Raw genomic sequence first — 13,922 nt, 5'->3', positions numbered from 1 at the left:
CTTTGGTGCACAGGCAGCAACCGTCTGACATCATGTATGCTTGTCTTTGAACTCATGGGAAGATCAAAGGTGGAGAACCCTGGTTGTGTGCATGTGGTTGTGTGTCTGTGTACATGCATGTTGAGGGAGGGAGAATAAAAAGCGGGTCACCATGTATCTGGCTTGTGCCCGAGTCAACTTCAGGGTGACAGCTTGGGAAAGTGGACCCCAAACGGGCTGCCTCCTGCTCACAGAGCCTGTCCTGTCTGCAGGTTCTGGGCATTAGCACAAGCAAGATCATGAGTGTCCATGTGGAGGCCAGTGTGAGAGTTATTTAGAAAAGCATGTGTATTTTTTAAAAATTAATTTCATGCTTAGTTTATGAGTCCTGTGCCATTCTAATTTGGTTACATCTGTACTTCCAGCCATAAACCCCACAGTAGCTATTCCTCGTCCTCGGGGAACTCCTGAATTAGTTTTCACTCGGGCTTCTCGCTCCTGAACACCAAGCTTAATTGCTGGATACTGCCACCGAATTGCTTAAACTGTTTTAATTTGTCATTTCCTAAAAATAAAACCTTAACAGAATCAATGTGATTGCAAAGGGCTCCCAGAGGAATCCGACCAGGGTTCTGTAAGCTGCTTGGTTAGAAGCGCATTATACAAATTGAGGCTGCAGTTGCGCGGTGAAAGGGGGGCTTAGTTTAAGACTCCATGAATCATCACTGATGCAAAATCAAAGTCCATTATGAAGGTAATTGAGAAACAACCTGTTCCTATATATAGCTGTGCACATGATCCCTTCCACGGCCTGGTGATGCAAAACATCACTCAGGGCCTTGCATGACACGGTCCTCTGTGAGCTGGCGGACTGAGAAGCCAGCTTTGAGTGGTGGGAAGGTGTAAAAAGAAAGCAAAGTCTTTTGCAAAAATAAAAAAAGAAAGAAACCAGACTCATAACAGACGACAGTATTAGGTGACTGCCAGAGGGAAAGGAGGGTGTCGAAGAGGGCAGACGGGGGTACGTGGTGGTTGAAAGAAACCTGACTTCAGGCGGTGAGCCCACAATGCAGTGTGCAGATGACATGCTACAGCCATACACTTGAAACCTGTGTGGTTTCATTAACCAATGTCACCCCAATACATTCAGTTTTAAAAAGGAGAAAAAAATAAAAAGAAAGTGAAATCTTTAGGTATGTGTCAGCAAATCATAATGACAAACTGGGGAAAGTATGTGCAGTGCATAGCTCATGAAAGCACTTATTGTAAATGAGATAATTTAATCAATTATGTTTCCTAATGTACTAAACTGAATGTTTCATTTTCTGCTTCTGCACATCTTAAATTATCTTCAGGTGCTTTATGAGATTTAATCATAGTTAATAGAAACTTCATTACCATCAAATGTGCTTTCAATAAATGTTGTGTAACAATGTCAGGAGGTATGGTAAAATAGAGTAGGCTCTGCATGGCAAACACCCCCCACCCTGAGTCAGACTGAAAAGTGGTTGCATCCAGACAATGAGTTTCCTTGGAGGTTTGGGGATGTGGCTTTCTGAGAGGCTGTGAGCTCCCGGGAAGTGACTAGTTCAGCAAGTTCACCTTGAGTCAAAAAAATGTAGCTTTCCCTTAAAAAGTAACTCAGACCCACAGACTCTCCCTTCATCTGCTTTCCACAGAGTTCATTGTACCTAACCGAGTATGAATCCAGTCAATAATTCTAGGATAAGATACCTCCAGGTCATCCCTAGCTTAATAGCTCTCAAAACCTTAATCTCAACTTTATCAAAGTTGAATTTATCCTTGTTTGTCCCTGTCCTCAATTCAGCCCTGCTCCTGTGTTCTCCGGTTTCATGCATACCATCCCAGTGACTTGGTTGTTTAGATCAGAAACTTGGACAGCCTTCGAGACCCCTCGATCTCTTTTTACTCCCCCTTCTCCTGCTCGATACCCAATAAATCATTACATTCGAAATGCTCTATCACTTAAAGAAATCTCAAGTTCATCACCTTGATTCCATTTTCATTCTACTCATACATGTTGCTCCATTCATTCAATAGCTATTTACTGAGTGCTTACTATGTGCTAGGAAATGTGCTACGTGGTGAAGAGGCAGCACTGAGCACAGCAAGTACAGTTTCTGCTTCCTTGAAACTCACAGTTTTTGTGAGGGGCGATGGAAACAGAATTTAGAAAATGTATAGTGCTAAGCGCCATGGAGACGGTAATTTGTGCTGTGAAGAGGCGTAGAGCGGGTGAGGGGCTCAGGGAAGGTTGGAGGGGGTGTGACTTTTTGTGTATCAGGTGTTCAGGGAAGTTCTCTGTAATAAAATTGCATTTAAGAAGAGACCTGAAGAAAATCGAAACAGCGAACATTCTGGATATCTGGGGGGAAGCACTCCAGGCCGAGGGAACGGCGGGATGTGGAGGCCGTGAGGTGGGAGCTCCCTCGGCCTGAGGAGCAGCAGCAAGGTGGCCAGGAGGTCTCAGCAGAGTCACCATAACCAAGATCAGGGTCATGGGGCGAGGGGGAAACTGACCAAGCATAGTACAGGCCATTTGTAATGACTTTGACCTTTACTCTGAGCAAGAGGAAAAGACTGAGTGTTTTTATTCATGGTGATGTGACCTAATATTTTCAAGGATAGGCTGTTCCTGCTGTGTTGAGCATAAACATACAGGGCATGAGAGCAGAAGCAAGGAGACCCCTTAGAATGAGCTATTGCAACAATAATCTATTACAATTACCCAGGCGATTGCAGTATCTCGGTTCAAGGTGATGGTGGCTTGAGCCAGATACATAGCATTAGAAATTATAAAAACAGTTCATATTCTACATCTCTTTGGAAGGCAGAGTCAAAAGGGTTTGCTGATGTATTGGATGGAGTTTGAGAGAAAGAGAAGTGTTATGGATGATTACAAAATTGTAGCTATGCAACTGCAAGGTTGGAGTTGTTATTACTGACATGGGGAAAACGTGATGTAGCAAATCCAGGAGAATCAAGAGCTCAGTGTTACAGCGCTAAGTGGGACATATCTATTAAACATCTAAATGGAGAGGTGGAGTGGGCAAGCTGAGTATATGAGTCTGGAGGTCAGAGGAGAGTCCTGGCTGGTGGCATAAATCTGGAGCTTGTCAGAGTCCAGATGGCATTTAAAGCCATTAGTATGAATGAGATCACTGGGTAATGAGCGTGAAGAGGGAAGGGTAGAGGTCTGAGCCCTGAAGGGTATCAACACTTACGTGTAGAAGAAGCCGGAAGTCACTGCAGAGGAGACGGAAACATAGCAGCCAGCATAGCGACAAGAAAACAGTGTCCCAGAAAACTTTGAAAGTTCAGGCCATCCCCATTCCTAACCAGGATTTCTACACTTCCCTCCCTGTGTGGAGTCATGTCCTCATCACATCAATTTATCTGATTGTTTCAAAATATAAATTCCGGTGGCATCTCTGCCATGCTCAGACGCCTTCAATAGCTCACCGTGTGTTACTTTTAAGATGAAGTCAAAAGTACTTAATATGTGTGTGGTCTGACCTCAGCTTTCTTTTTTTAATCACATTGGTTTTTCTCAGTCATCCTAATTATTAATATCGTTCCTCCTGCCCTCTCACCACTTCCTATATTCTTCAGCTAAACAGAGCTGCTTAGTGTTCAGAATACCCTTTGCCCGTTTTGGCATATAATATACATCCTGTTACTTCTGCCTGAAAGCTCTTCCTCTGCCTAATCCTAAACCTAATTTATTCCTCCTGCAGGTTTCGGCTTAGGTGTCCTGCCTCTGCAGGGCCTTTATCAACACCTACCACGTCTGAATTAGTCATTACGCTCCTAATCTGCCACGTAGCAGACTGTTTCCTTCCTCCCTTCTATACGTTACTTTCTGTGTCTTTAGACTGGCCTAGATTCCCCTCTCTGATAGACATAAATCTCTGCCTTCCGATAGACAGTACAGAGCCATTCACCCTGGTACCCACGGCATTTACCACTGTGCCTCATTTGTGATGGATGTTCAATAAGTATTTGTTGAGTTGTGGTCTGACATCTTCCTGCTCACTCCTCACTGGGCCTTGTATTGTTAACGTGAAAATAAACACTTCGCTTCCACATACTTATTGCTACTCATTCATGTAGTAGGTATTTATTATATAATAATTATATATAATAACCTTGGCCCAGTGACACATGAAGGGAAAAAGTAAGAAAGTTTCTTCCCCACAGTTTTTTTATTTTATTGTGCACAATTTCAATGCAAGGTAGAAGATGATAACTAATCTGAGAAAAGGGGAAGGAAACAATTTTTCATCATCATCTATTCTGTGCTAGGTACGAGGTTAAAGCCCAAATGTATGCTTCCCTGACCATCTCCAGCAGAACAGCGCAACCGCGTCCATACAGTCTGAAAACTGGGCATGCTCTTCTCCTCACTCACAGACATTCCATTCTGCATCTTCTTCCGGATGCCCCAGATTCCTCTATAGTGGAATGATGTCCGCAGCTTAGGGTGGTGCTCTAAATTCCCAACAGACTTCTAGGCTCTTCTGAGCTGGCATTAGGTTTGAGGCATTAATGCTGATCTTCTAGCCATGCCTTGAAACTTTTTTTTTCTATTTTGCCCATCACTTTCCTTCATTCCCTACTGATTATTTTCAATTACATAACTACAGCACTTTCCACAAGTTGAGTGACTTGGTTTGTCCTTCAAAACTGGTCCTACTACAAATCAACTCAACCCACATCTGTGGGCAACATCTACAGTTGTCTTACCACTTTAAATTTTTTATTATCTAATTTTTACCCCTCCATAAGCATATGCCTTTTCTTACTACGATTCTCAATGATAACTTGACTCAGCCCTTACTGGACATGATATGGGATCATGTTCACGAAATACCCTAGAACTAGGCACAGACACAATGAGTAAGTAGTAGAACAATTTGTCCTGCAGCAGGTTAATAACCCAGGTTACTTATTAAAAATGTGAATTCACATATCCCATCTCTCCTGTGTGTATATTCAAAGTTTATAGAGTAATATCTTCAATAAAGTCAAGTCATGTCTTAAGGGCTGGAGTTCAAATCCTGTTCTTTGACTCTATTGGTCATGTGAACTTGGTCTTTCTGATGAGGAACAGCACAGCTCTTTTGCCATCCAAATGCAGTTTACCAGACAAAAATGGAGGATTCCTACTTAAGTTGGAATGCCACATAAACAACAAATGCATTTCTAGAATCTGCATGTCCCAACTATTATGTGAGAAATTCTTATATTAAAATTATTCTTTATTGATCTGAAATTCAAAAGTAACTGTCATATTTTTATTTGCTAAACCTTGCAACATTATTTAAAAAGAGAAACCATGTCTGAATGTACTCTATCAAGAAATATTTTATGAATTAGATTCCCTTTATTGCTAATCTTGGAAGAATGGTTACAATTGAAACAGATTTTGGTGGGGGAGAACCTTTGGTTAGAGGGGGGAAAAGTCCACTGAAATACAAAGGTTACTTGAAAAAAGTGAGTAATCAGATTTGGCCAAAGTAGGGTTCATATGGATCAGAAGTGGCAAAGCAGTTGAAAAATAGGATGGGGAAAAGTATAAAGTGTCTTGAGCTGTAAGATAAGTTCTTGTTGGAATGGACTCGTAGTAAAGTCACTGAAAAGTACCAGAGTATCAGAACCACATTTGGGCAGAGTAATCCATGTGTAAAATGGCTTGAGTGATAAAGACTGGGAGCATGAGTACTCATAAGACAGGACTGCAATGTGGGTGTCAACGGGGGTCTCTCCTGTTGAAATCAAAATGGGAGAGGCACTGGGTATACAATCATTAAGGTGTGTGAGTGGTTAGGGGTAGGAGTCAAGGTAAACAAAGACAATTCTTTCATCTCAAGCCTGATCACTGGTGGTATCATCACCAGCAAAAGGGGACTCAAGAGAGGAAAATATTTGAACATGTGAGGATGATGAATCTGTACATGAGATGAGAAATTTGCACAACACGCAGGTGGTTTTTCTCGTCAAGCAGGACAGAAATATCGGACGATGTCTACCTGACAGGACATGAAGCTGTAGGTCCCAATGTGAAACTATCTGGCACCAGCGGAATAGTTAGTGCTGCTGGTGTGTGAAAACCATTCAGTTAGAGGAGCACAGAGAAAGGAAAAAGGCCCAAGACCTGAACTTTAATGCCCATTTATAGAACTATGAGACTAAAGGGTAGTTACTAAATGATAAGAAAAGGTAGGAGAGTCCAATTTAAGGGACTTTTTTGTTGTTGTTTCTGGAAGGAGGGCTGGCTATTCCTGTCTACTGCAGCAGAGCAGTGCAGAAGAGTAAGAGAACCTGGCTGTTGATGCAGCAGTTGAAAATAACCTGCAGACAGTGGTTTGGGAAAAGACAGGCTTCAAAGGGAAAAATAACATAATCTAGAAACAGTGGACGTGTCAAATTATCCTGCATCCTGTCGATAGGCTAGACAAATACAAGAAATGAAGTATACCATTCTGTAGGTTGTGATAGGGTGAGATCTATGAGATGTTATACGTGACAAAATAAGCAAAGTACAGAAAAAGTATAATTTGGAGGCTTCAGGGTAAAGAAAAATAAGTGAAGGCCATTTACTTCTTTTTTTTCCTGAAAGGTCTCCAAGGTACCATCCCAAGTGGTTACTTTGGAGAAAGGGTAATTGGAGGATAAGTTTTCTCTGTGCAGAGTGTTACCTTTGTGCTTCCTAAAACATCTCCTTATTTCATACATGCATTCTATTTATTCCTTTACTTTTAACAGGGGCACGGGTTAAAAGCTTGGGAAAATTGTGGAACATGTATTAAGAGATGCTTAATGTTAAAAATTCTTAACATTCTTTTAAACAAAGAGCAAAGAATTCCGTGGACATAAAGAATGCTGCATCTTTGAGAAGTTTATGAGAAAGTAAATTGGGGGAAGGATTTGGGGAGAAGGGGTTAGGGAGAGGAGGCTATGTTTGCAGGCAAAGGGCAAGGTTCAAGGTTGGAGGAAAATTTTGAAGGTGCCAAACAGAATGGGAATGAGGCCAGGCTCCCGAGGAGGCAGGAGAGAGTGAGACCCGAGCTGGCCTGACTCAGGAGAGGAGGGAGGGGCTCCTCGGGGAGCAGAGCGGAGGGAAGAACAACTGCACAAAGGAGCAGCCCAATTCTGGGCCGTAAGGGAGCGAGCTCACATAGGGTGACCTACCTATGTTTTTTCACCTAAAGGAGGGGCAGGTAAGAAGAAGTCCTGAAGAGAAGGATCAAAGTCCAGACTAATTGTTTTGATGACAGAGGGTTTTGATTATAGGACATGAATAAATTACTCAGCTGCAGGCAGGCCCCGCTGCATAGCATCAGTTTTTCTGATGATAGCGGCCAGTAGAGTTTACGGCTTTCTCCAAGTAAAGCAAGTTAACCTGGTGCGGGCACCCAGCAGAGAGAAGGTGCTAGGAAGCCACAGAGTAATGGTTAAGCAGCTTGGGAGTGAAGACAGACGTGTAGTTCAACCCTGGCTATGCCACTGTCTTAATTACAAAGCCTTGAGTAGTTCCCACCTTATCTGAACCTACGTCATATCTGTAAGAGAAAATAACTTACTGCAGATAGGTTTGGTGGTGAGGATGAGAATGTGGTCACATCTGTAGTTCTCAAAAATTCCAGCACAAACTTAGTGCTCAGTTACTGTGTCACTGTTGTCGCCGAGAGGTAGTCAGTAGTGTGATCAGAGGGACAGGGGTTAACAGCTGGAGAGGGGCTGAGCCTGCCCGCATGCATGGATTCTGGAGCCACAGTCTCTGGGATTGAATCCCAGCTCTGCTGCTCGCCAATCAGCAGGCTTTGGGCAAGATAAGTGATTTTCTTGCCTTAGTCTGCACACTTGAATGGGGGCACTGTTACAAGGTTGTTGAAAGATCGCATGAGTTCCTAAGTTTAAAGTACTAGACCAGTGCCTGGCACACAGTAAGAACTACTTAAGAACTCACTATTGTTGTCATTAATGATGACAATAAAACAATGATCATAATAACAATAATGAGGTTTTTGAGGGTGGAAGACTGGAAAGCAGCTGAGATGTTGATTGGTTGAGTTTAGGGAATTCTGAGCAATAGAAATATAAGTGAAATTTCTCACAGCCGACCATTTAAAAGCTACTTTCTCATATGTTAAATTAAAAAAGTTGCTTTTCGATGATAGCAAGTACAAAAAACTCTAATAATAACTTTCATTATATCGTATTTCAGAATGCTGTTACTGTTTTGGCACACCACCCTGTCCACAGTACTGCTGGCACTCGGGTGGAGATGGGGGAAGGGGGTCCTGGGATGGCTGTCCCCTGGCCTCCTGCGGGAGTCCAGCACAGCAGGCATTTGTTTGATCTTCTGGTGGGTTGCCTCTGTCATCCCTCTTTGTGAATTCCCTATCTCTCCTGTGTACCAACTCAAGTTGTTGTTTTCTGAAATGGGATCGATGGTTATTGTATAATATCTAATAGGAGAGCAAAAACCAATAGTGCATTTTCTAAGGCATTTGCTATGTTCCTTCATTAATATTGTGCCGCTATCTAATCCTGTAAAGTAGATTCTAACCTGATAGATAGTTAAGCTTATACCATGGGAATCAACTTAAATGTCCATTAATAGGTGGCATTAATATGTCTTATGTCACGTGAGAAAGGCAAACTAAGTAAACGGCCCTTCTATTTAATCCTGTGGGGATGCTGGTTACTAAAAATGACTAGATATGACTGTAATTCATAAAGCCATCAAACTTGTTAATACCGCTTCCTTGAGCTGAGATGTTCAAAGAGGCTTTGAAAGGTTATTTGGTTCTTCTCGCCAGCCCTGACCCAATAAATAAATAAATAAATAAATAAATACAGACTATTGTAAAAGCATGTTGTCTTTTAGAGACTTTCTGAAAGGGCATTTCGCAATCTTCCTCAGATATGCAGTGCAATTTTTTAACAACCCTCATTGTAGAAAAGGTCATTTTAATATCTAACCAGAGTCCCAGTTGCTATAATAAAAGGCCACGTCCTCCTCCAGTCCTTGTTAGAGGTGGTGGGAGAGTTGGTTACTAGCTTCGTGGTCAGTGCAGGTCACTGAGCACTAGTGTGGGCCTGTTCTCTTCCTGCAACCACCTTTCTGCAGTGAAGTTCGCCACAAGCTGCTCTACAGCTCTTTTCTCCGGGTCCAATGAACCTGTAAACATTTCCTTGCCAGGGTCCGAGTTGCCAACTCTATGGACCGATTCCTTCTGAATAGATTTCTTGGGCTGTTTGTTTTTCTAACCTGTACATTGCACACAACAATATTTTGCCACATGTTGGATCCTCCGAGCTTTTGTCGAAAGCCTTTGTGGTTTCTTGGATAGAGGAAAACAGAGATGAAAACATCACAAAGACATTAGTATGCAAAGCTTGTCTGAGAAACAAAGTCAGAAAAGTATCCTGTGCCCACGAAAAGCAGAACAGCCTGATCAGTCATGGGGCATCAAAGTGTTTGTTCAAAATCACTTTGAGCAAAGAAGAGTGGCTCAACACATGTGTGTGAGCAAGCAGACAGGTGCCAACATACATGTGTGCCAATGTAAAAGAAACAGTGTTCCTGTGGCTGGGTTCTACAAGTCAGCCTGGGACTGCAGTTCCTTTAATATTTTTCTTCCCATAGTTTGAGGCAAGGCAAATAATCAATAAATAGGTTCACACATGATTCATAAAACTTCCAGGAAAAATTGTAGAGATGTTATTGATATTGAAGAGTTTGAAGCAGTAAGGAAGAATATAGTGGCATTCAGGTATCTACCAGTAAAAAGAATGATCCGAAATGAGTTCTAGGAACCATACATGATGTAAGAGATCAGATGCCACAGGTTGGCAGGGTTGGTGAGATTGTCCAGGACAGAGTTACTGCCTTGGGGGCGGGGGACTTTCAGCTGCCACCTGACAGATGGGGAGATAGAGATGCGTGCCTAGATGCCCAGTAAGGGCTGGGATATATGACAATGACCTGTCACTGCAATGTGGAAGGTAAACAGGGCCCTTCCCTAGCTGCGTCCAGCTAGCAGGAAATTAATTACAATTGCATTTGGGGCACACAGCAGTGCAGCGAAGGAGAGTGTGAGCACAGGAATGGGCGTGGAGCAGCTGTCAGGCCCTGAGAAGTGCCTGCGCCACATGGTCGTGTTGGCACAGCAGTTCCCCTGGGCAGCAGTGGCAGTGCCTTCTGGTGTCCTCCTGGCAAGAGCTGCATGTGTGCTTGTACGCCTTCGCACATGCACACGAGGTGATGATTCCAAAGTGGCCCCCCCGCAAGTGTCCATGTGCTGGAGCCCACATGTACCCGTGGTGAAATATGTGGAACTAAACCTCCGGTTCTTCTGGGGCCAGTCCTAAACATATGTGAAAAAGAAAATCAGTGGCAGAGTTTAGAAGCACACAGAAATCCTTACAGGGAAAACCACTCTACTCTTCTGGAAGGACAGACTAGATAACAGTATAGAGGGGAAATAAGGAGCAAGAGAGAATGAGGTTAAGTAAAAGCAGGCAGATAGAGAAAGAAGGGCAGAACGGAGAGAGAGTGAAGAAAGAAGCACCGCGGCCCAGATTTGGAAGAATCTGAGCTGTGGGTGAGAATATCTGGCTCAGTCTCCTGAGATGTACAGACCACACCTGTGGCTTTGAGTCCTTGTGTCTGCCTCTGCATCTGTGCCTGGATACCAGGACTTACCACTTGTAGACAAGAAACAGCTGAGAATATGGACCATGTGTTCCTCCAGCCATGCATCCTCATTTCCATGGTATGGTTGGCTCTCAACAAAGGTCGAATGAATGAAAATATTAGACCCTGAGCTTTCTGATTCCCAGGACAGATTATTCTTATAAAATAAGTATCACTAGTTTATCTTTTCGTAGAAGTCCATTGACTTCTGCCTTTTACATCAGGCTTTCCCACAAAGGGCCGGGGTGAACCTGATAAGGATGCAGAAATCTCCATGCAGGTCTCTCCCTTCTTTCCATGCCCCAACTGCAAAGTCCCTGCACTCGTTTTCATAAATTCTGTAATTCAGCATTCCATTTCCTTAGGTCAAACTGATTCTGCCAACATGCCTTGGAGAGGAAACACAATGGTCCATCTCGTATACTTAAACTTCAGTCTGAAGGCCCACGTAGGGCCCTTTTCTAAAAACAGGATTTGGATCTGGAGGACAGAGGAGATTTCTGGGTACCTGGGTACCAGGGGATTGGAAAATAAAGAAACAGGAGTCCAGGGAGCAAAGACAACTTGTTCCTGCTACTCCGTTTTCTCTCAGAATGTTCGTGTCCAGTGATGTCCCTTTTCAGCAGAAATATTTTGCCCTGGTCATCCTCCCGGCCCTTCCTATTTTAGTGCCTGGGAAACTAAAGATGTCTTTGTGCTTTGCCAACTCAGCAACAGAGCAGCTGCATTCAGCACACCGCCAGGCTGTTTTCCTGGATGTGCTCGGTGGCTGAGCAGGTGCGTTCTCCCCAGATACACATTTTCAGATGATAGTGTCATCAGTCACCGGTGCCCAAGGAACTGGAGGGAAGTGGGAGAAAAGGCTAATTGGTTTCAACCCAGAGTTCTCGCACGGCTCCTGGTACCCTGGCCTGCTGTAGCTGTCGTGCTGTGTCTTCTTTCTCCTCTGAGCATAATTTATTATTCCCTCAAAGGAACTTAATGGAGTAGAGGGAGGGGAAGAGTGCGAAGTAGGATGAGGGCTGCCCTCCCTCCCCACCACCACATGACACAGGCAGACACTGGTGCCCAGGAGTTGTCATCAACCATTCAGCCCATGGTTCCGGGTGGTCAGAGAAGATGGCCACAGAAACCTCCGTCTCTGCCTCTCTCTCGTCTGAGCCGCCACGACGTTGGAACTACAGCCTAAATCACACCGTATTTCTCAATACCTCCGAGGCCGTTGTGGTCTTTAAAAGTGTCTGATAATCCTCTGACCTTTCAGATGCTGTTCTTTCAGGGGATCGTGTTCTCCTGTGCGAATTATTTTTCTGTGTTTACTACCCTATTACTGAACTGGTTCTGCTTGATTTCTTTGTTCACTCTCTAATTTGGTAGCGCCTTATTTTGCAGTCTGCTAACTTTGTTGAAAATAAATTCACTTCAACTTGTCTGCTTAGTATTACCCATTTGATAACATAAGTACAGAATTAGGGTGTGGTGAGTGCATAGTAAGTGCTGCGATTACAAGGCAAATACATGATGGGTTTATTTTATCCTCCAAGCCCAACACAGGGTGACATAATAATTACTTGTGGACCTATTAAGTGTACGGCCACATAATCTGTAGGGAGATTAATCATGTGGTGAGCATTTGCCACCTTCCACTTCTACACACTTTCCAAGATCACTCCTCCTTTAGGATTCTGTAGTCTTGGATAAATCTTATGCTGAATTGTAGTCGTCACTACGGATGTCTTTAGGACTGAACCACACCCAATGTGCATCGAACCAAAGAGTTGAAAATCGGCTACAACGTTATCTTGGGGGGAGGTGGGGAGATACCCACAGTCTAAATCCAAACTAATGCTTTTATTTTTGCTTTGCCCATGCATTCGATAGGATGGAGTAGGAGAGGTATGGGAGAAACAGCATGTGCCCTTCTAGATGCCAGTCCTCTTCCATAAAAAAGTATGAGAGTCTAGCATCTACTTGGTGCTAGAACCCATTTACCATGGACATGAGTGTGCCTAGGACCCAGACCTTTTGATATTTCACAACAGAAGGTGTCTAATATTGATTGTGTATACCCTAAGCTGATGTTGTCAATGTCCTTTTAAATGGAATGATATGTGCCAAAGCTAAAAGTCAAAACCATGAACCCTGGTCGACTCTCTTTCGACTCATAGACCGTGTGTTATCTTCTCACCCTTGACCACTCTCTGAATGCATGTGCCCAGGTCCTGTATAATTAGAGCAGTCCACCCATATTTTGTCATTGTATGTGGGTCTCATGTGTTCCCGCTAGTAAAAATACAAAAAAAAAAACGTTTTTAGGTAAATAAGACTTTCTAAAATAAGTTAAATAAGAAGTTTCCCGCTTTTACTTGAAAATACTATATTCTTCATGAAATTGTCTTTGAGATTCTATTACATGGTAAGCTACCTTAATACAGTTAACATATTTAACTAGAATCTCTTTAATTTATCAAAGGTAAATTAGAAACATAGTTACTGTACAAGAGAGAGAACAGCTTGTGGGTCGCTGCATATGCCATTTTCTCCGAGCAGCAGTTCCAAAACCCCAGTGGCATTTCATTTCTTGGGTGGCTCTTTGGCTCTGAGCCCAGGTTGGCCATTTAGAATTTCTCTTATTTTTTGCAGGCATTGAGAATGCCAGCGACATTGCCTTGTACTCGGGCTTGGGTGCTGCTGTCGTGGCCGTTGCAGTCCTGGTCATCGGTGTCACTCTTTACAGACGGAGCCAGAGTGACTACGGCGTGGACGTCATTGACTCTTCTGCATTGACAGGTGGCTTCCAGACCTTCAACTTCAAAACAGTCCGTCAAGGTCAGCGGCGTAGGTCCCCCTAACATCATGTCTTCAGGACCAAAGACTACGTTCACACGGGAGCCCCATGTTCTTCGGTCCTCTGTGAGCGTAGCTCTTGGCACCCGGAGCCGCTGCCTAACTGACTTCATGCATGAAGAAACCTGACTCAGTGGAGCAGTCTGCTTCAGTGCTTGGCTATTATGAGGACAGATGGCTTTCAATTCATAATTAGGAACATGTTAAATGAGGCCGTTCCATCTTTGATACGTAGCGAGTTTAATAAATTATTTTATTGCAGATTACCCAACTTTCTATTTAAACAAGTCTGCTTTGAGGATGCACATTTAATTTAGTTAACTAAAATACTGATTATTCAAGGCTGAGGACCAACTACTGTACCACA

At 43.3% G+C, this 13,922-nt stretch overlaps 1 protein-coding gene across 7 annotated transcripts in view; it reads left to right on the top strand.

Moving 5' to 3' along the window:
• UNC5D (unc-5 netrin receptor D) overlaps positions 1 to 13,922 on the top strand; it is a 482,399-nt gene that overhangs the window by 397,174 nt on the left and 71,303 nt on the right. For 5 of the 7 annotated variants that reach the window (XM_053660062.1, XM_053660060.1, XM_053660057.1 and 2 more), the window contains one exon: positions 13,352 to 13,537. In XM_053660062.1, coding sequence (XP_053516037.1) covers positions 13,352 to 13,537 — 186 coding nt within the window. The remainder of the gene's footprint in view (positions 1 to 13,351; positions 13,538 to 13,922) is intronic. The other 2 variants (XM_053660063.1, XM_053660059.1) reach the window with 1 other exon arrangement.

This window comes from Artibeus jamaicensis, unplaced genomic scaffold, assembly GCF_021234435.1.
Source record: "Artibeus jamaicensis isolate MK-2021 breed Jamaican fruit bat unplaced genomic scaffold, CSHL_Jam_final scaffold_833, whole genome shotgun sequence".
Classification (NCBI taxonomy): Eukaryota; Metazoa; Chordata; class Mammalia; order Chiroptera; family Phyllostomidae; genus Artibeus; species Artibeus jamaicensis.
The sequence above is the reverse complement of the archived record's forward strand: the minus strand, read 5'-3'. Positions and strand labels throughout refer to the sequence as shown.